The 23,612-nt window shown below is 34.6% G+C and overlaps 1 protein-coding gene across 5 annotated transcripts in view; it reads right to left on the bottom strand.

Annotated features, from left to right (window-relative positions):
- The window catches only part of SMARCA1 (SWI/SNF related, matrix associated, actin dependent regulator of chromatin, subfamily a, member 1), a 72,900-nt gene that overhangs the window by 10,898 nt on the left and 38,390 nt on the right, over positions 1-23,612 (bottom strand). For all 5 annotated transcript variants that reach the window (XM_038588259.1, XM_038588262.1, XM_038588261.1 and 2 more), the window contains 6 exons: positions 20,723-20,833; positions 20,350-20,463; positions 11,641-11,763; positions 8,993-9,125; positions 5,050-5,168; positions 4,729-4,941 (listed from right to left, as the gene is read on the bottom strand). In XM_038588259.1, the coding sequence (XP_038444187.1) occupies positions 4,729-4,941; positions 5,050-5,168; positions 8,993-9,125; positions 11,641-11,763; positions 20,350-20,463; positions 20,723-20,833 (813 nt within the window). The remainder of the gene's footprint in view (positions 1-4,728; positions 4,942-5,049; positions 5,169-8,992; positions 9,126-11,640; positions 11,764-20,349; positions 20,464-20,722; positions 20,834-23,612) is intronic.

The raw sequence follows: 23,612 nt of genomic DNA on the forward strand, positions 1-23,612 counted from the left end.
ATTGAGACAAAGCAACCCACCAAGGATGCAATAAATGGTTACATCAAGAAATGTCCTTTATCTTAGAAAGTTAAATTCTGTCTTTTCTCCTACAAGTCCTTAAAAGGAACTAAGCAAGTCTAAGGAACTACTGATTAAACTTGGGTATTTTCCACATGTCCTTTCCAGTAAACTTGAATAATGTGCTAGATCTTTTGAATCTCTCAGATTCTTCTCAAATGTCCCGCTCACGTTAGTCTGTCACTAAATGAATGGAGGTAATACCCTGAAACTCATTCCCTAAAAGTAATGCCAAAAAATTAATGAGCTGATGTTAGTAAACAAATTGGCAGGTATTACATAAAAGGTACTATACAAACACAGTATTATCATCTCCTCTTATAGTCACTTGGTAAAGGTCCTTTTAAATCTGATCATCTTTGAATGTCCTAAGACTAAGACCCTATTACATGGTATATTTCTTAGCAGGAAAATGAGAGGGCAATTCACATGCTCTGAGCTTAAAAATCTAAATTGATCATATCCTTCCTACTTGTTTATGTAGTTCAATAGCAACTGATTACTTACTTAAAGACCACACAAGTTCTCAGAGAAAAAAATCACAATCTTTTTAGCACATAGAAATAGAACTGAAACTCATTTCCTCTTTTGTATAGCCAGCAGTTTTAAATGAAGAAAAGCCTCAAAGAAATCTTCATACTTTAGCTGAAGGCTTTCAAATTGAGGCATATTTAAAAGTGGAGGTTCATGCCTTTAAGCACTTTAAGACTGTTAGTTAAGTCAAAAGCCATGAATCCAACACTTTGAAATGTCTGAATAAAATATAACTACCAAGGTTTTCACTTTTTTCCTAAGTATTTCACACTATTTATTGGTGTCTCTGGGAAAGAAAAGTCAACTTTAAACAAAACTATGTTTTTAAAGATAGCTTCTTTAGTAAGCTAAGTTTAAAGTTTACTCATTAAGATTTTAATTTGAACACAGTGACACACTCACATAATGAATCAAATTACATCCTTTGTATTTCTAAGATAGGATTTTTCAATGAAACTAATTTTGGAAGTAACAACAGTTTTTTCTTTACGATTTTATTTTTTTATTTCAGAGAGAGAGAGTTAGAGAAAGAGAGCACAAGTAGGGTGATGGGAGCGGGGAGAGGGAGAAGCAGACTCCCTGGAGTCTGACACGGGGCTGGATCCCAGCACCCTGGGATCACGACCAGAGCTGAAGGCAGATGCTCAACCACTCAACAGACTGAGCCACCCAGGCGCCCCCCTCCAACTGCCTTTTTCAAGAAGTTTTCTTCCTAGATTGTGCATGTGATTCACTATACAAGAACAATTATTTAAAATAAGGAGGCAAAGAGATCACCTAAAATTATTAATAATCCATTCCTTTAATTCCCTAATGATTGATAATGCCATGAAATATTCCAAAAAGACAGCCTAACTATATGCATGTTCTAAAATATATTACCTATACTCTAAATCTAGAAATATAAACAAAATTATCCACTAGCTAGGAGGGAAATAAAAACAGTATGATAGAAAAGTTAACAAACAAAAAACTTTGGATTAAAATATTTAAATATGAAATAAACTACTATATGTTCTTAAAGATTCTTTAGAAATCATAAATTCCACCTCCCAGGAGAACAGAGGTATCTTCGTTATTAACAGACAAAATAAAGGTTCCACTTCACAATCATGTAATTAGTTAATATCTGCTCTTCGGAAAGTATACATCGGAGATTTAAATCTCTTGGTAAAGAAAGAAGTAAATGCCTTGTAGAAAGAAGATGGAGGAAAATAAGAACCTTTACAAGGGTGTTCAGAGACATCTAGTGGTTGTTAATAATATGCCGGGTTTTTCTCAGAAATTAAAATAAGGTTATGGACTTCTATAGCCATGTTCTTATTACAAATAATATAAGGTTTTTCTTTCACTTTTGAATCTGTTTCATACTCTGCTTTAGTTTAACGATTATAGAAACTGAAAAGAGCATTAAACTCTCAACCTTTTAAAAAATTAGTAAGGTACCACTGAAATAATACTCAAAAATCAGCAAATGCTTTATCGCATAAACGGGCATTTATGATCTTAAACATGATTCACTGACAAATGCAGGTAGACAGATGTCTCTTACAAGGTGTTGATGCTGCCCTACATGAGATCATTACACACATAAAACTCCAAATAGCTAAAAATTTATAAATCATGGCTTTTGAAAGGAGTTCTCTGCTAAACATGGTCATAGATGCAATGAGCTAGAAGACACCTTAAAAGGCTAACTAACTCACTGCCAAAGTCTTCAGAGTCAAAACAGAATCTCATTTTCAAAGCTAACAGAAAAGCTATTTACATTGTCCTTCAATAATATATTTCAATGATCCAAAGAACCCTGTCAAACTTTCCTACCTCAAACCTAAGCCTTTCATGCTCCAGATTAATTCTTACCATTTTTATTTTTAACTTTTTTATCTTATTAACATATATACCTCTTCATATCTTTTTGTGCAAGCACAGCACTTTAAATTTATTTCTACTAAGCTTCAGGTTGTGAAATTCAACCAATCCATCATTCCAATTTCTCTAGTTCCTTCCTTTTGAATCTGGGTTGATCCAAAGTATTTGCTAGCTCTCCAATATTACGTATTCCATAAACTTGACAGGCACATTCTAACAGTCCAAGAACACTCAAAATTTAAATTAAAGTTTTTTTTTAATTGGATGCTTTGCTTTTTTTTATTTTTTTTATTTGTTATTTATGATAGTCACAGAGAGAGAGAGAGAGAGGCAGAGACACAGGCAGAGGGAGGAGCAGGCTCCATGCACCGGGAGCCCGAGGTGGGATTCGATCCCGGGTCTCCAGGATCGCGCCCTGGGCCAAAGGCAGGCGCTAAACCGCTGCGCCACCCAGGGATCCCTAAATTAAAGTTTTAAGAAATATCTGATCTTATAAAACATCTGCCAAAATTAGTGTCTTCGATATAGCAACTCAGATTTTTTTTTAGATTTTTCTTTTTATTCGGCTTGAACTGATAATACAAAATGAATCAAACAAAATATTAAGCATTGCTTCACACCCCTATTAGCACTTTAGGTCAAGAAAACATTTATGATAAACAGCAACTACTTTAAAATGTCCATTATTTGGGGGTACCGGGGTGGCTCAGTCAGTTAAGTAACTCTTGATTTCAACTCAAGTCATTATCTCAGGGTGGTGAGTGCATGCCCTGCATCAAGCTCTGCACTGGACGTGGAGCCTGCTTAAGATTCTCCCTCCCTCTCCCCTGCTCTCTCACCACCTCTCTCCATCTCTTAAAAAAAAAGGTCTATTGTTTGCATTGTTAGTTTCTGGTGCTTTTAATTTTTAGGCTATATAAATCTATTTTTGTCTTAATTACCTCAGCTGACAAAAGACTGACAATGCTAACATTAAAAATGTGTTATATTTAAAAAAGTGTTCAGGGGATCCCTGGGTGGCTCGGCGGTTTGGCGCCTGCCTTTGGCCCAGGGCGCGATCCTTGGGTCCCGGGATTGAGTCCCGCGTCGGGCTCCCGGCATGGAGCCTGCTTCTCCCTCCTCCTGTGTCTCTGCCTCTCTCTCTCTCTCTCTCTCTCTATGTCTATCATAAATAAATAAATAAATAAATAAATAAATAAATAAATATTTTAAAAAATAAAAATAAAAAAGTGTTCAATATCAATTTGAACACTGTCAAGAAGCACTAGAAATTAAGAGGAACACACACACAATTCATGTTAGAAAGTAACAAAGTAAATTGCATGAAGCTAAAATATCTCTTCTACTTAATTATTCTCTGTCTCATCATATTCTTTTAAAGACTCAACTTAGGCAACAATTCCTTCTCATTAAAAATCCTTAAGTTATTCACACAGTCTCAAATATCACCTGACTAATTACAAAGAGGGAAAGGTATCTTTAAAGAGGACAGCTCTGGAGGTCATCATATTAACCAACTGATCAAACTTAGCATCATCACCAAGCTTAGAACAACCTAGGTCAATGTGCCTCCTGATGTGATACAGTAACAAATACACATCACTTATGTGACATTCTTGTCCAAAATGCTTAACCTAAATCTAACAATGAGCAAATGAGATAAATGTGGGATTCTCCAAAACAATAAGCCTAGGCACCTTAAAAAGCCATTGTCATGAAAAACAAAAAGTTGTAGATTGAAAGAGACTGAAGAGAATCACCAATCAAATGCAATATGTGAACCCTGCCTGGAACATCAATTTAAAAAAAGAGCTATGAGAGGCACTCTGGGAACAACTGGAGAATTTTGTACATGGACTGTGTACCAGATGACATTACTGAATCAATGTTAACAGTTTCAGGTAGGATATAGGTACTGTGGTTATGTAAGTAAAGGTCCTTATTTTTAGGATATAAATGCTTAGGTATTTAGAGGTGAATACTCATGATGTCCACAGCTTATTTTCAATTAGCTCAGAAATCTAGATATATATATATATTTATGAATATCAGATTCAGATATATTTCTAAATATAGATATGTTCCTGTATTTCTGAATACAAAATACAAATTCTATATGTATATATAGATGCTATGTATGTATATACAAGTGCATATATGGATAGAGGACAAAATGTTAACAATTAGAGAATCTAAATGAATATATGATATTTGAAATTTTTCAAGATAAAAAGTTGAAGAAAATAAGAAAAGAATACATACCATGGCAGTTCTAGACTTGATAAACCAGTCAAATCTAAACTGAGGAGCATTCCGTACACACTGTCTTAATTCTTCATATACGTTTTCTCTATCAAAGCCCATTTTGTGTAACATACAAATCAAGAATCTATCTTCTTCCTCAGTATAGTTCTTTCCTTTGCTGGTCCCATACTGAATACGCAACTGATGAAATGGAGCCTTGTATCTTGCAATCTGCAAATTTAAACAAAATAGCCACTTTAAATGTGCAATAAGTCAAAGCTAATTACCATGTCAATTAAAACAACCTGATAATAATTTTAAAATTACGAAATATAGTACTTTGGCATCCAGGGCTTTCTTGATACTGATCCTTCGTTGAATTCTTGCTTCTCCACGTTCAATTTGAGCCATGATTTTCTCAATGTCCTGCAATTCATTGCAACGTTCCCAAAATACAGCTGAAAAACAGAATTATCACTTTTCTTTTTTTTTTTTTGAATTATCACTTTTCAATAAGTGTACTAGCATCTTAAGTAAATGAATCCAAGGAACCGTAGAATAAAGAATTAACAGGACATGATACAGCGAACTTTATACTATTTAAAACTAAGATTCATATTCATCTGTGTGTGTGTGTGTGTGTGTGTATATATATATATATATATATTCAATTATCAAATATATATATATTTATATATATATATCAAATATAATAATATATATATAATAATAATAATATATATATAATTATATATATTTATATATAATAAATTATATATAATATTATAATAATTAGCCAATCTCTATTACTATCTATTATAATCATAATAATCTCTATTATATATCATACTATTATAATCGATATCTATTATATATCTCCTCTATATCTAATCTCCTTATCTAATCTCTCCAATCTACTTCTCTTCACTCTCCAATACCCTTACCCTTCTTCTTTAACCGTAAGGCCTCAGAAGGTTTTAGGTTAGTGAATCTCTTTTCGTGAAATATTATGGAATATTTAATTATCAATCATAAATTACTAGAATTTCAAAAGATACTACAGATGTTAATTTAAGCTATGCTTTCATTGAAACAGGATATAGAAGCGACCATACACATAAATAAAGTAAAACAGAAGAGAGGGTGGCCATATAAACTTGAGTACATAGCTTCCCTAGCACGCAAAAACAAAAATGAAACCCATTATCAAGAGGTCACTCAGACTTCCTATGAAGCAGCAATTTCTACCAAAACTCTTACTTTACCTTTGGAACCACTCACACAATATTTCCAATGACCCATATCTTGTTTTCTAAACTTACTTGAAACAGTCTTTTCTCTTAAAAACAAAAAACATAAAAAACCCACAAAGTCACCCAAATTTGGCAGCTTTATGTCACATGTTATGACTTCAGTGAAAGACCTTTTAATGGCATATTCTACCTTCTCAAATTTCTCATTTTTAGAGCCTATCACAAAAGGAATGTTAGTGCTGATTTTTATCTATTTTTGTGGGGGTAGGGCTTCAACAACAAACATTATTTCTCACAGTTCTGGAGGCTGGCAAGTCCCAACATCAAGGTGCTGGCAGATTCCAAGTCCAGTGAGATCTCATACCCTGGTTCATAGATGACCATTTTCCCAATGTGTCTTCACATGGTGGAAAGGGTAAGGGAGCTCTCTGGGGTCTCTTCTATAAGGGCACTAATCCCATTCATGAGGGCTCCACCCTTACAACCTCATCACCTTCCAAAGACCCCACCTGCTAATACCATCATGTTGGGGGTTAGGATCTCAACATAGAATTTAAGGGGAAAGCATTCATCCCATAGCACAAATTGGTACATTAGTGGGCCATTTTCTTCTTTGCACTGGACACTAACCACCCATCTCAGCATCACATGAGAAACTGTCACTCTGACTTTTATAAGCACCTTTGTTCATTTTTTCATTCTCTCACTTATTCGCTCAACATATAAATGCCTGCTATGTATAATATGCTCACAAGTAGCCAATTGTATACATTTCTTCTTTTATTGTAACAAACTACATAAAGCATTCCATCTCCCTACCCTCTGACGTGGGCCCCAATTAAGCTGTCCTGAGCTAGACATGCCACCAGAACACCTGACACTGTATTTTTTAATCACTTGTTTTCCCACAATTTCATACACATTGATGCTATTTTGAAGAAAATTCTACTTCAGAAAATCCCTCTGCACAAAATCTCTTATACTCTACATTCTATTCATGCTGCTAGAATTTTTCTCTCTCATCTATTTTTACCCTAAGCCCCCAAATGCTCTAAAACTTATGTGATAAAGCTTAAGAGAAATAGTGATATTATGCCGGAATCAAGGAAAAGGAAATTCATAAATCTGATATTATATAAAATAAAAACTCGGGATCCCTGGGTGGCGCAGCGGTTTAGCACCTGCCTTTGGCCCAGAGCGCGATCCTGGAGACCCAGGATCGAATCTCACGTCGGGCTCCCGGTGCATGGAGCCTGCTTCTCCCTCTGCCTGTGTCTCTGCCTCTCTCTCTCTCTCTGTGACTATCATAAAAAATAAAAAAAAAGAAAGGCAAGCTCCTTTCTCAGGACCTTTGGAAAAAAAATTTAAAAAAAATAAAAATAAAAATAAAAACTCAATATAATCAGCCTCTAAATTCCCTGGTAATCACCAGAGAAACTCTTTTCAGATTTCCAAAAGAAAAAAGTGTCTTTTCTCTAATGAACCTGGATTTCTCTAAGCACTAACACTCTAGATAAATTAAAAGCTGTTTCTAGTTTATATCCATTTTTGGTGTATTTATTAGTACTATAATGTTTCCTCTCTGCTATTTTTCACTGCAAAAACACAGAATTTCAGTTGTTAAGCTGAATAGGCTTTGAGGGGTTAGCATAGAAACCTAAACCTACTTTGTAATATTGTTTCTATAAGAAAAAAATGCTCTAGATACAGCTCATATTGAGACTAAATTTGAAAGTTCAATCTATGGGACGCCCGGGTGGCTCAGTGGTTGAGCGTCTGCCTTCAGCCCTGGGGTCCTGGAATAGAGTCCCACATTGGGATCTCTGCAGGGAGCCTGCTTCTCCTTCTGCCTGTGTCTCTGCCTCTCTCTCTCTCTTTGTGTCTCTCATGAACAAATAAATAAAATCTTTAAAGAAAAAGAAAGTTCAATCTATTTGGAAGTTAGAAACTTACTATTCTACATATGGAAAACTTGATAGAGATAATTACATATTTTTAATAAGATTTCTTTCTCTTTTTTAAAAAAAAGATTTATTTATTTATTCATGAGAGACACAAAGAGAGAGAGAGGCAGAGACACAGGCAGAGGGAGAAGCAGGCTCCTCACAGGGAGCCCAAAGTAGAACAGGATCCTGGATTCCAGGATCACACCCTGAGTTGAAGGCAGACACTCAGCCACTGAGCCACCCAGGTGTCCCTCTTTCTCTCTCTCTCTCTCTCTCTTTTTTTAAGATTTTATTTATTTATTCATGAGAGACACAGAGAGAGAGAAGCAGAGACACAGGCAGTGGGAAAAGCAGGCTCACTGCAGGGAGCCCAATGCAAGCATCAATCTCAGGACCCCAAGATCACAACCTGAGCCAAAGGCAGACGCTCAACCACTGAGCCACCCAAGCATCCCAGTAAGATTTCTTTCAGAAGCCTGAGGTTGGATATGCTATGATATGGGAATTAGTATTAACTTTATATGCTTCAAGACAAAAGACACAGCTGAGAAAGAAAGGGATATGATTCTAGAACAAATCAAAAGACTTATTCAACCAGTCTTTTTAGATCTATTCCAGCTTGCCCCGAGTTAATGGAATGCACATGACCTGTCTAGAGTTGACTGGAACCCTGAGGGTGTTTGAGGATATAAAAGGGCCCGAGAGGAGTTTTCTACTTCAAGGATGACCTAGAAAGACACTAATTCAATCCTCCGAACCTGGTCTCAGATTTGAATTGCCGAGAAAAGGACCAAAATTTCAGAGATGAGAAAGTGGGAAACGAATTTTGTCAATGCTCATTCAATGGCTACACTCGTTTCATTAGGGCTTTATCTGGCTCTATTAGCTAACTACTAAAGACAATAGCAGTCCCTTTAGATAAATCTTATAATCTTTTTGTGGAGATACAATTATATTTTATACTTTCACCTACACTTTATTCGAAAAAGTTTAAAAGATCTCTGAACAATGATACAATTAAATTGACACTAAAGAAATGAATAAGGATACAATTAAACAATATCTCTAAAATTATACACAAACCTGAATACTCCATAACTTCCTCAGGGGATTTGCCCTCCACCTCTCGAGCTATATTATCAATGTCATCTCTTCCATACTTCTCATTAGCTTTAATAAACTGGTTAAAATCTCGCTTAGTCCAGTTTGTAAATCCCTGTGAACAGAAATTAAGCATCATCAATTCAAGTTAAATTAGCAAACCCATTTATTGTTCTACTTATTTCTATACAATGATACATTAAAAACAGTTTAAAAGACTTAAAATGTTCCTCCTTACAAAATCCCAGGGGTTTTTTTAGAATCAGAAGTTGAATGTTATAAAACTAACTGCTTTTCGGACGCCTGGGTGGTTCAGCAGTTGAGCATATGCCTTTGGCTCAGGGGATCACGCCCCACATTGGGCTCCGGGCATGGAGCCTGCTTCTCCCTCTGCCTGTGTCTCTCCCTCTCTCTCTGTCTCGAATGAATGAATGAATGAATGAGTAAATATTTTTTAAAAATAACTGCTTTTCTATCATGAAGAGACTGAGGTTGGATATGCTTTACTTCTCTCCAAGTAAAACAAACCTATTTCTAGTTCCTAGATATTGTATAGTTTTTAATTCTATACTTTACAGATGCCCACATTAAAATACAAATGCAATGATATAAAAATGCTAATATAAATAATGAAGTCTTCATACTCAAGTACTTCAACAGTTTTTTTCCAAAGATCTGTTCCCATGTAAATTAAGAAAGGAATGTGATTGTATTAGTTAAAAAACAGAGAGGAAAATATAAGAATGTAGAAAAAAATTTTGTAGGTCTTTACATCATTCCAAACTACAGGTGACCCTTGAATAATATGTGTTTAACTGTGTGGGCCCCCTTCTACATGGATTTTTTTTGATAAATACTGTACAGTACTATAAATGGATCTTCTCTTCCTTATGATCTTCTTAATAACATTTTCTCTTCTCTACCTTCCTTTATTGTAAGAACACAGTATGTAATACATGTAACATACAAAATATTTGTTAACTGACGTTTATGTCAGCAGTAAGGCTTCCAGTCAATCAGGAGGTAAGTTTTGGGAGAGCCAAAAGTTATAGGAAATTTTTCAGCTTATATGGAGAGTCAGCACCCCTAATTCCCACATTGTTGAAGGGTCAACTATACTGTGAATACATAATTTCTATTCAAAATTGTATTCATAAATAGAATTTCTATAAATAGATTACTGGTCCCATTCAATTTCTTTATTAAAAGACAGAACAGTTGAACTAATCAATGTTTTAAATCTCTTTGGTATTATTAGTAGCTCTGTGATGTCATAAAACAAAGAATTTGTTTTCTACTCTTTATATCCCAACCCGTAACAATGTGATATCCCTGGCTGTTCAAAACTCTATTCCTAGTCTTTAGGTGGTGAAGATTTCAGGTGACTCCACATTTTCTTTGCCATGATTTTTTAAAAAGATTAATTATCTAAGGTACCAGAGAAGGACGTTTAAAGATGAATTCAACTACTAGAAGGGGCAAAAAAATTATTTTACTTCTAATTACAAACTAAAGCAATTTCTCAATTGATACTGTATATTCACAATATAGTGTACATTCACCATATACTATAAACCAATTAGCATTCTAAGACCATAACTTTATTTTCACATTCAGGAAATAAATTGTGAAAATAAAACATGAAGATTTAAATGTTTTATTTTATTCTTTGGTTAAGTCCTAATATTCAGACAACTGCAATTACATTTTCAAACTTAACTTTATGACGTTCAGGCATTTGGCTCAAAAGCTTATGAATATAATTTGTAAAGATTTACACAACATAACAAAGAAAAGACCTACATAATAAATAAGATATAAATATAAAAACTATCTTTCAGTAATTAATGTGGCAGCTTTCCTATCACTGTGCCTTGCATATTGTTCAAAAGAATCCATTGAATAAATAAATCTTGCTGACAACTTTCTATACTAAGGTGGTAACATAGAGTACACGTTTTGTTTATTATCTTGCAAGGATCTTTTATGCTGTAACTTTTTCTAGCTTCTACAGGTTATTCATCTTTTATAAATTATTTGTATATTGTTTCTACACTCATTAAACTCATTAAAGCAACGATGACCAGAAAGTATTAATATTTTGTTCAAATGAAAATGTTCCCTATTTAATAACTATTAACTTCTAATTATACAATAATCATCTTACAAAGTTTCAGAAATCTCTCATTGTTGTATTAAAGTTCTCTCCAAGAAAGAATGAAAGGCATCTTGAGAATTATGAAATTATTCCATAAATAAAATATTAGTAGAGTATAATTTCAGAGGACAGTTCACAGTCGATAAAATAAATTTAAAATTCCAAGGATATGCTAGTAATTATTATCTATCAGGATTCATACATGGATTAACTGACTGATAAAAATACATGTCTTCTTAGTAATAACTGACACTTATATTTTGCATTTATGTATTTTCTAGCAATTCTGAATGGGTGTATTCTACAAAAACAATAAAAAATAGGAATAGCTGATCTTAATGTATGTTTACAATATAGCCCTGAGTGTTGCTGATGTGTCTAATCAGCCCATACAATAAAAGGTAAATGTGATCTGTTTTTTCTTTTTTCTACTAGCTAATTAGAAGCACTTCTGGCACTTAAAATAATTTACTTGTGTGAGAAGTTTTTCTTTTTCTTCAGTCTCTTCTGGTGTAAGAGGTTCAGCTCCATCAATCTTTTTTTGCTCCTCTCTTTGAGCCACAGCTGGATTTGGAATATCAGGATTCCTTGGGACCTATAAACCAAGAGATGAATGATAAGTAAACTATTGGGAAAAGGTAATTGAGGATGTATATACACATATCAATCTTAGAGTTATTTCAACAGTAAACAATTTAAAGTCATACCAGAATGACATATAATCCTCTCCATGTTCTTACTACCATGATATTACTAAAATAAAAACCATTCTTAAATGTGCTGCATATTTTAGAATTAAACCCCTTGCTAAAATGCCACATTATGTTCTAGATTTAATCATAACTGTGGAACAAAATACATCCTTATAAAACTGTAATACATGGTAGTAACAATAATATTATGCCAACATCAACATTATACAATAAAATCTCAAGCCCAGAAAAAAAACAGAAATAGTCCATATTCACCTGGCAATACAGACCAGGGTAGAGAAGTACAATGCACCTGAAGATTGCATTCAATGCTCTGATCAGTTCAAAATGCAAAAAGAAAGGTGTGATTTTTACTGCCTGCCAGGGTATGGAAAGGGAGAGCATCTTCACATAAAATGCAAAGACTGGAAGAAGTGAGAGGATAATGAAGAACCAAAAAAAGTAGAGAATATATATGAGGGAATGGGTAGCAGAGCACACAAATAGCTATGATGGAACCTGCAGTCAAGAGAAAAAGTTACAGTAGCAGTAACCAACAGAAATTCTAGTCTTTTAGATACAGAGCTACAAATACACTGACAACTAAGCAGAGAGCTCAAGTCCAAAAGACTGAGGAAAGAAGCTCAGCTCTCCAAGGAAGTAAGCAGTCAGCCATTCACTCGTACCTCAAAACTGTGGCCTCTATGTTCAAGGTATCAGAGTGAACACAGACAAACAGGACAGTTCAGCAGTATAGAGCAGCAGTCACAGTATGGAGTGACAAACTAAGTCACTCAGGCCAAAGCCTCACACCATGTCTGTGTGCACCTGCAGTAACAACTGTAAGCACCATAATTTAAGAGGACAGGTACATAACACATGAAGTACAATTTATAGCATTCCATTAAACATGAAAAGGGTTGACACTAAGCCTTCCACTGTTTGATATGCACACCTACCATAAATAACTCATTCACTAGGGATATCAAATAATCATGGTTTTACTACAATGTAATTATAATACATATCAAAGTATTTTTCTAATTGTTATACATATCTCATAGAGTTTAAAACTATAGCAATGTAACTTGAACTATGTATTTCTTAAAACAATTGCATCCAATGGTTTTTTAAATGTAAACTCTACTAACTGGGTCTAAAAGAATTACTGAAAAAAAAAAAAACATGTTCGTGTGCAATCATCAGTACCAGACAATCAAATTAATAAGTACTGATTAAATGTCTATTATGGGGGGATCCCTGGGCGGCTCAGCGGTTTAGCACCTGCCCAGGGCGTAATCCTGGAGTCTTGGGATCAAGTCCCACATCGGGATCCCTGCAGGGAGCCTGCTTCTCCCTCTGCCTAGGTCTCTGCCTCTCTCTCTCTCTGTGTCTCTCATGAATAAATAAATAAAATCTTTTAAAAATAAATAAATGTCTATTATGTCCATAGCACTATGATAGGTATTCATTGAAATATAAAAGTAGTGGATATGGTCCTTGCCTACAGGAAGATCACAACCTAGTTATGGAATTCTGAATTCTAAGGATTTGGGGAGATGGGGAAGAAGAGGGAAACATTCTAGGCTGGAACAATATGGGCAAAAGTGGTGAAAGTAAGGCCAGGAAAGACCATATAGGGTTTATATTAAAAAGGGATAAGAAACAAGGCCAGGTTGAGATATATTTATAAGGGCTTTTGAAACTACACAGTAGTGGGGCACCTGGGTGGCTCAGCCAAGCATGTGACTCCTAATCGCAGCTCAGGTCTTGATCTCAGGGTCATGAGTTCAAACCCTATGACAGGCCCCATGCTGGGCAGTGAGCCTACTTAAACAAAAACTATACAGTAGACAACAGCAACCATTAGAGATTTTTCAGGAAGAGACTAAAGTGCCAAAATGTAGTGTTCTCACTTGTAAGCTTTGTGATGGATGGATTGAAGGAGGGAAGCAACTAGAGGTAAAAGAACCAGCTGAATGGTCATAATCTAGAAATGAGGTATGATCATCTGGCCTAGGATGGTAACAAATGGAAATAGAAAAGAAGGTATAAGTTAAAAATGAGATGCATTTCAGTGACAAGCATGGTCAAAAGTAACTTTTATCAAAAATAAATATAAAAAATAACTTTTACAATAGCTAAATTCAAGTTTTAAATTATAGGCACACCAGCGATTCCATTCCTAATATATCTATACAAAGACCTTTGCACACATGTTCACAGCAGCTTTACTCATAGCAGCCAAAAACCAGAAAACAGTCCGATGTCCACCAACATGAGAATGGATAAGCAAACTGTGATATATTCTTACAATGGAATAGTACTCAGCAATGAAAAGGAATGAGTAACTGATAATGGGACACGAATGCAACTCAAAAACATTATGCTAAGGGAAAGACACCTTACACATAATGTTTGATTCCATTTATGTGAAATTCTAAGGAAAAAACCTAATCTACGGAGGAAAATAATATCAGAACAGTGGTTGCCTCTGGGAAGTGAGTATAGAAATTGGGAAGAGGCACTTTCTGGAGTGACAGAAATGTTCTATGTTTTTATAGGGGTTTCAGTTATGTCAGCATATACATTTGTCAAAATAAATTGAATGAAACACTTAAGATTTATACATTTCATTGTATGCAAATTTTACCTTAAAAAAAGAATTGAGTAAATATTGAACTCTGATTAATGATACGCATATTGAAGTGTTTCCAGGTAAAATATACTTATATCTGCAACTTTGAAGTGCATAAAAAAAATAAGTTGGATATCCATTTGCTAGAGGCTGGACAAATGGACAAACAGATGATAAACACAGCAAGATGTAAACTGGAGAATATATGTGGTTGTGTACACAGACTTCATTGTATAGTTATTTCAATATTTTGTGTGTTTACAATTTTTTCATAACAAAATGTTTGGGAAAAATTACAGATATAGCTTTAAAAGTTTAACAGATCCTTGCTGGTATGTGAAATTACTTTGGCTTCAAATTTTAATTTTAACTGAAGAAAAACCTCTTTAATCTTAAGACATTTCTCTATCAAATAGCTTCGAATTTTCCATGTCCAACAAACCATACTTTAACAAAGTATTTCATAAACACCAAATTTTATGCCAGAAAATGGAAACATACCTGGAAACATACCCACACAAAATAAACTGTTTATTCCTATGCAGATATCCCCAGTACTAAAAATTTCCACCTGAACTTTAATAAAAGTAAAATCATATTATATTATACCAATAGATTTTAGATTTTAGGCTCCATGGCAGACTACTTCTTCCATATCCACTGTTCATATTTTTAATACAGCACAACTTTAGAATGACTTCATCCATGTTATGTTTACTAATTTTAATTCAAATACATAAAATTTAATTCAAATACTGCTAAAATTTCTAGAATTAGAAATGACTCAAAATTCCTACATTCTTATATCTCCTCCCATAAGAAAAAAGTCCTTAATATTCATCATTTTTAAAAGCTATTCATTTTTTACTTTATGAGGTTCTTATCAGCACTAAACTTCCTGGAGTGATTTCAAAGTGCTATGTAAGAATTAAGTAGACAAATTATAGACCAAAAATACTAAAGGGATACCTAGAAGCTAACCCAAGCATTCATACTGTGTGTCTTACTGTTGGCCCCCAGTAACACATAATACAGCCACAATTTAATTAAAGTTATCTTTCAAAAGGAAACATCTCAATTATTACTTAGATTTCTAGTCAGACACACTAAGGCATTTTAATTAAGAGCTGTGTTCCATTGAAAAGTGAGAAAAAAAAAATTCTGGTCTTGGCTAGATTGAGTTTTAGCAAGCATTTCACAGAAATATGGAATAATGAATTAAATGTGGTGGCACACAAACTGAAATCAGCACACTGTACTGTTCTACCACTGCAAACAGGTGGCTCACAATGGCACATTACCAAAACTCACAAAGATTATGGAACTTCCTTCATTTGTCAAATGTTTGTAACTGTCTCTAAAGAATTTTTTATGAAAAATAAATGTTAGAATGTTCTACAGCTTTCTTCAGCTTCAAATATGGCAAAAGTCTTTCACTCCAGGTCTTAGATTCAACGAGACTTCTAGATTCTCTGGATATTTTTAATTCTGCAATTGAAATTAAGTCATCCACTACCAATAAAAAGATTTCAGGGAACACAGTGATTAAATACATTAAGTAATTCCTTTAAGTTGCAAAAGCAATAAAGCTTCTGAATGTGTCTAACTTGCAACAAGGTCAAAGCTTAGACAGCAGGGAGAATTAGCACACAATGCACTGCTATCCACCAAGTGGTTAGGGCAAAACAAATAGTATTTCTCAGTCTCAACTAAAACAAAACTCTTTAATTCCAGATCTTATCATGAGCAATATTGTTGTGACCTTGTTGTCGTAAATATCGGGGGCAGGGGGAACAAAATAGAAAATAAAAATGCAAATAAGTAGGCTCTGGAGCAAAATGCTCCTTACCAACTGCTTCAAAAGTACAGAGCCCAAGGCACCTGGGTGGCTGGGTCATTAAGAGTCTGCTTTTGGCTCAGGTCATAAGCTTGGGATCCTGGGATTGAGCTCTGCTTCTCCCTCTGCCTCTGCCCCTCCTGCTCATGCTCTCTGTCTCTCTCTCTGTCTCTCTCTCTCTCTTTCAAATAAATAAAAATAAAATATTTGAAAAAAAAAGTACCGAGCCCCTTACTGGTCCCACCCAAAATCACTACAGAGTAAAACTATGGGGACTCAAAATGGACAGAACAGTACTGTGTACAATACCCTCAGCTATAAGACTACACCTCTCTCCCCTGAGCTAGCAATCCTATAAGCAGAAGGAGGAAAGGAGTCCCTTTCTGAGAACCTAACTATACACAGAGAATACCAGGTAACTGCACTGTAGCAATTCTTTTCAACTGAGAATAAGCTATTGCTCCACTCATTTTGTGGCTCTACTAGGTTTTCTGGAGCTATAAGGGAAGAAAAAACAATGCTAGGTATCTTTGAGAAGATATGTATAACAGTTATCAATATCACATCATCCTTGCAAAAAAAAAAAAAAAACAGCTTTTGCAGATGACTAGCATGCCATGCTCATCTGTCCATACTCTGAACTCAAACACAACACCTACCCAATTAAAGCACCCACCTTAGCTCAGGTCTGCATCCCCTGGTAAAGAATGGAAGAGACAAGGTTCAGAAAGAGCCAATATCCAGAATGTACTCTTATTTGTCTTATAAATCCTCAGCTAAATATGCATTTATGGAGGATCAAGGCAAGTCTTAAGATGATACACAAAGGCAATCCAAAATGAAGCTAAAGAGATGACAAGGCTAGAAGAGTGGTAGGGGATGGATTTTCCTTCCACCATCACCACCACTCCAAGCCACCACCATCTTTTCGCACTTCAGCCTCCTGGCTGGTTTCCCTAGAAAAACTTGTCATTCTCTGTATTGCAGCCAGAGTGATCTTTTAAAATATAAATCTGATCATACTCTACCGCTTAAAAGTTGTTTGACCTAGGGAAAATTACCTGACCTCTATGTGCCTTGGTTTCCCCATCTGTAAAACAGGGATGCATAGTTCCAGGGCTGTTATGAGGATAATGAGCTGATCTTTTAAAAGAACTAAGAACAGAAAGGAACATAAGTAAGGACTAAATAAGTATCTGCTATTAGTATTTTACCACCCACCCATCCCTCCACCTTAAAAGCACCTCAGTGGTTTTCCTTGCTCTAAAGCTAAAGTTTAACCTAATTAATGTGACCTACAATTAACTTTCAGTGCTCCACATGATCTGACTCTACTCACTCACCAACTTCATCTCGCACCTCTCCCTCCTTACCAACACTCCTGCCTTCAGTTTCTGAAGGAACCGTCATCCTTCCTCTACTGCAACACCTCTGTACTTATGGCTTCCCTGCCTGAGCTCTTCTCCCCCCACACCTCACTTGACTAATTCCTGTGCATCTCTCCGATCTCAATGTAGTAACACTTCCTTAGGAACCATCTCCCTGATCTCCCAAACCATATTAGATACCCTTATCGTGTTCCCTTGTAGCACCCTCTGTAAGCACAGAAAACAAATAATGTCATTACTCTGTGGTATCAGCTTAATATCTGCCTGCTCTATTAGAACACAAGTTGCATGGACTGAAGGATCTTGTCTGTCTTATTCACTATATTGTCAATGTGTGGCATAGGACCTGACACAGAGGAGTACTCAACAAGTATGGATTAAATGAAAACCAACCCTCCTTTCACTCATACTTCTTTCTGTCATTTATCCCTGGGAGGTGAGGAAAAGAGTACGGTGCCATAGCATGGATTCCATGCCATCTTCCCATTCCTCATTCATCCCTGTCATCCCTTCTTCCACCTGCCTCCTTCTTATCACTCTTTGCAGCTGTCCCTTCATTCCTCCCTCCTCTAATGTTTCTCTCTCCTCTATATCCTTCCAGTTGGCCACCACCCAACTGTGATTATGAGACCTCACCCCTAACCACAAACTGCCTGTAATGAAAGGCACTGCTTGCATCAAAACCAGAGTTGTGGTGAGGATGTGGTGGGTGCTTATATTATTGCAGGGAACAGAATCTCAGGATCTCCAAAGAAGGAGTATAAACACTTATATTGGCAGAGATAATTTTTTTTTATTACTGCTATTTGACTACCACTTGGCTCACCTCCCAAACAACATGTCACACCACTATAAACACAGTCCTTATTTAGGGCTGCAAAAAGCAGCAGGGTTATGTCACATGCAGAAATAGCGCAGAATGTCTGAGTGGAAAGAGCATAGCATTTGAACACTGAGGACCCGGACTGGAGACCAGCACCCTTGGCAATTCTGTTAGCTATATGACCTTGAATGAGTCTTTTGACCTCTCAGAACTTTAGTCTCCTCACCTCTTACATGGAGGTTATAATAACATCTATCTCAGAGGGCTATTAGAAATCAAATAAAGTATGTGATAAAGCATTTCATAAATTATAAAATGCTCTACACAGATATTTGGCTGATTACTAACTGGGCTTAACATTTCAATTATTTTTCAAGTCTCACTAATAATAGTCCACAAAAGTAACAAAATAATGATCTAAACCTAAACTTTTTTTACTTTTACTGGGATAATAGATATATTTGTTTACCTCATGAAATATTGTTACTTTATTAATTTAACTATTTTCATTTTTATTTTGAATCTACAATTTCCGGTTTCTTTTGGTATGTCACCATTTTCACTTTCTTTGAAACTGATTTTATTCCTGGTCTGAATGTTCAACCATGGTACTTTTATTCTTTGACAACTTCCTAAGACAGATTTTATCCAGTCATGTTAGTTAAATAGATTCAAATGTAATATTTCCCTAGTCAGATTATAACTAACTACTTATATTCACCTTCAGTTTCTTGTTCCTGTTTATATATATTGAAATTCGGCACACAAATAGCAAGCAAACCCTGTTTTGTCCATTTCAAATGGTAATGTTCTCACTTTGGACAAATAGTGGAAATACTCTAGGGATCCACTGTAGTTCCAAAATATAAATGAACTATCTTATTATCCATGGAGCTTTTCTAGTCACATTACAGCTACTGATCAAAATAATCGGCCACAGTTCCACTTGTGATAAAGATTCACAAAATAAATTTTAAAACATAGCTTCCAATTCATAAAAGAGAAAACTTCATAAAATTATAATAGTGTTAATATTTCTATAATTTTGCTTATACTACTGAATTTTATACCTTTGGTATCCCTTTCCATTCTCTGGAAAGTCAGTTTCAGCATATAGAATAACGAGTTATGCTTAATCTCTCAGTGTGTTAGCTTTAGGGTGATAAACATTTCACTCACTAAAAATGGGTTCCTTCCTATCTACCTATATAAATAAGAATCTTGTTTTCCAAGAGACCATTTTAAAATGTTAGAATTTGTTATCACATTTATCATTATCTTTAACACCTAAGTGACAACAATCTAATAACTACTAACAGGGCTTCCATCAACCAAAGAACAATAAATACAAAAGAACTATTTCTTGGTCATAGTAAGGAAAATGATTAAAAACTTCCTGTCATTTAGCATATATTCACTTCTTTTTTTTCATATATTCACTTCTAGTTAAACATATGCCTATTGTTCTTTCTACATATTCTTTCACCACTCAAACATCAGCATTATTAAAATAATATATATATTATTATCATTATTTTTGAAATACTGAATAATTCTCCATTAATCTCATCTTGTGATGATCCTGCTGGTGATTTGGTAGTTTGATGCTTTACTTCCAATTAAACCTCCTCTTTGGATTTAGAAACACCACTGTTTTGATGTACTCTTATGTTCTCTCACATTAAAATGGAATGCTTGCAGTCTAATTTAATAGACTATATTCACTTAAAAGATTACATTATACTAATCTAAGAACTTTAAAAAATAAAAATAAGTTAAATAAACAAGAACTTGAAAAATTACCTTATAGCCTATTGTCTTCCTGTAATAAAGAATTTCCTTTTCCAAGAGCTCAAATAAACGTGGTGGGAAAAACTGAAAATCCTGAACATTTGGCTGCTTTGGAGGTCGTGGAGCCTATGGGGGAAAATGGATTACATATATATTTGTTTTCAGTACATGAAGTGAACATACTTCTTTTACTCTTTCTTTTATATATAGAAAAATATAATGGAATGCCTTTATATGGCTGGGCCATATCAAGTACTTTTCTACACTGTTGTTATATTTTAAGGATTATAATGCTGTTGCACTGACACAAGCCAATGTAAATTACATACCATGTTACAAGAGAATTCTGCTGTAGAACATAAAAACTGGTCTTATACTGTTTTACCTTTGGAACCTTTGGCTCGCTGACACGTAAAGCCTCCCTAAAGTAGGCATCCACTGCGTAGTTTGCTTTGCGTTCTCGTTTAGGAGGTTCAATCCATTCCACCATCCCAAGCTATACACAAGAACAAGGAATTTAATTAATCAAAATCAAAAAATCAAAAATGTTTATGAAACTCAAATACATCAAGATTGCAGAAGCATGAGAAAACTACAGCCATTCAGAAGAATCAAAACTTGCAATTTAGAAGTCTCACAATTATACATCTCAAATTCCAAACCCTTGAACTGTCTATGCCACGTTTGGGTAAAAGAATGCTTTTGGTTTCTTTCTTTTTGTAAGTAAGTTTAGTTCTCACTAAAAAATTTAGTTCTTCCTTAGTAATTGAGGAGAATTTGCACAATCGAGCTAGTATTTTATGTCAAAATACATAGTATCTATATCTAATATAGAAAACTAAAATTGATTCTGGTAACTGTGTTAACTGTATGAATTAAAAAGTAGCTGAAAGAGGTAAGTGATGAATATCAACACAATAGGCATATATCCCTTTAAATAAAGAGAAATTTTAAAATGAAGTAAGATGGAGCGTCTGGGTGGCTCACACAGTTAAGTGTCTGCCTTTTGCTCGGGTCATGATTTCAGGGTCCTTGGATTCAACCCTGCATCAGGCTCCCCTGGTCAGTAGGAAGTCTGCTTCTCCCCCCTCCCTCTGCCTCTCCCCTCTGCTCATGCTTTCTCTCTCTCTCTCTCTCTCTCTCTCTCTCTCTCTCTCTCTCTCTCTCTCTCATATGAATGAATAAAATATTAAAAACATAAAATAAAATAAGGTCTTGGTAAGGTAGCCATGGGGAGTCAGTGGAATCAGCAAAGAACTGAATTTGAAACCAGGTTCCACCATTTTACCAGTTGTATAACTTCGGGAAAACTAATTCCCCCTTCTGTGAAGTGGGAATAGTAACACCTACCTTGAGTATTAATGTGACCATATAAGTGAAGGCATTAGATAAACTGCCAGGAGTTAAACCTAAATTATTATTAAACACCCAAAGTTGGGTGAACGATGGTTAGGTAGCATTACAAAACTCTACCCCAATATCAGCTAGAAAATACAATTTAAAAGCCAATAGGCAAAACTGACAATACGAAATTCTGGAATCTATAGGGACGGTTTTACAGTTCAGGTGTTTTTCTTGATTTCATAGTGCCTGCACACAAAAGAAGCCATTAATCTCCAATTAATGATCCCACTCTATTTGATCTTATCAAAGGGTTGAGTTCCAACCAACCTTGGTATCACAGGTTAAAAGTGGATACTAAACTAAGATGACTCAGATGGCTAGAGATCTACAAACTCTCACAGTATCCAAAGAAGTAAAGACTAAAGACAGACATAATGGTAGCATTCATATACATAAAAACTTATTAACTAAAAAAAAAAAAAAACTTATTAACTAGAAAAGAATGCAGTTCTCTGCTGATCCATATGTTAAAACCAATGTGGAAAGTAGACTGCTAACTATATAAATTAACAAGTATGTGTTAGGTACCTAATGTATCATTTACAAGTCAGTGTCAGGGATACAAAGATGAATAAAATAATCTCTTTCATCAAGGAGCTTTTAAGTCAAATTAGAAGTTTTCTGAGAACCAAAAAATATAAAACAGTAAAATGAACTTTCCTAAGAGGAAGATTCCCAATACGACCACATTCAAATAGAGGCTGAATAACTGCCCCACATGCTATAAATGGGATCTCTTAATTACAAAAAAGGTTAGACTAAATGATCTTGAGGTTATCTTTTAACTCTAAAATTCTATGAGATATAGACACTGTAATGTGAGTTTACATAAGAAATAGCCAAAGCAATAAAAGTAGTTTTGTTTTCCCCCTTTGATAGAAAAGATATTTTATAAATAACCAGTATGTTATTTGTCCCAATTGGAATGAAAATAAATAATAATTTAAATTAACTTGGTCAAAAGTAATGTACTGGCCATTTAACCCATACTTATATGCAGGTCTAGGTATTCAAATGTGGAATAAGTATTAAGAGCCAATTCCCAAACTTTCAAAAAAAGTAAATCATGCTGAATTCGTTTCTTTTAGATAAGAGTACACTAATACAAAGTAATTCAGGTTAATTTCTTCAGGATCAATGTCAGTCATAATGATTTAATTTACCAGGTATGGTTGTAAAGTAATACAACTGGTTCAATGAATCACATATGAAAATCTCATTGTGTAATTCCCATGATTTATGTAAAAACAACATTCTTATAGGTTTTCAATTCTCTTCAAAGGATAATTTGAACATATTTTAAGAATCTATCTAGAAAATATGAAAATCCAGAAATAAAAGATAATCTCCAATCAGAATATTTCTAAAATCTGACTTTCTCATTCAACTATAAAAATATAAGTAATCATAATTACTACTAATATTTCTCTGTATTTGTACATTATTTTGCTAGAATTGGAAGCACAAGAAAACCTGCTGCATTAGAAATAGGTAAGTATTTTACTAGTCTAATTTTACTCTAAGAATATAGATTAGACACTCCACTGATATTTGGACTCTTTGCTGTTTAATATTTTTCCACTTTATAAAACACCCCTAATACCAATGAGCCCATAGAAGTAACTGTAGAATTTTAAAAATTCATATCACATAATGGGATCTAAAAACAATTTCTACCTTATTCATGCTAGTCATCATGTTCATCTCATCAGAATAAAATGTAAGGAGTCTAATTAAGGTTATAGATAGAACAACCAGATAGATATAAGTCATGACACTAAAAACTACCAGAAATAAAAAAAAACTACCAGAAATAATGACAGCAATAATGACATTATCAGCATACTAGTTGCAATGCAAACTAAAATGGC

Source organism: Canis lupus, chromosome X (genome assembly GCF_011100685.1).
Source record: "Canis lupus familiaris isolate Mischka breed German Shepherd chromosome X, alternate assembly UU_Cfam_GSD_1.0, whole genome shotgun sequence".
NCBI lineage: Eukaryota > Metazoa > Chordata > Mammalia > Carnivora > Canidae > Canis > Canis lupus.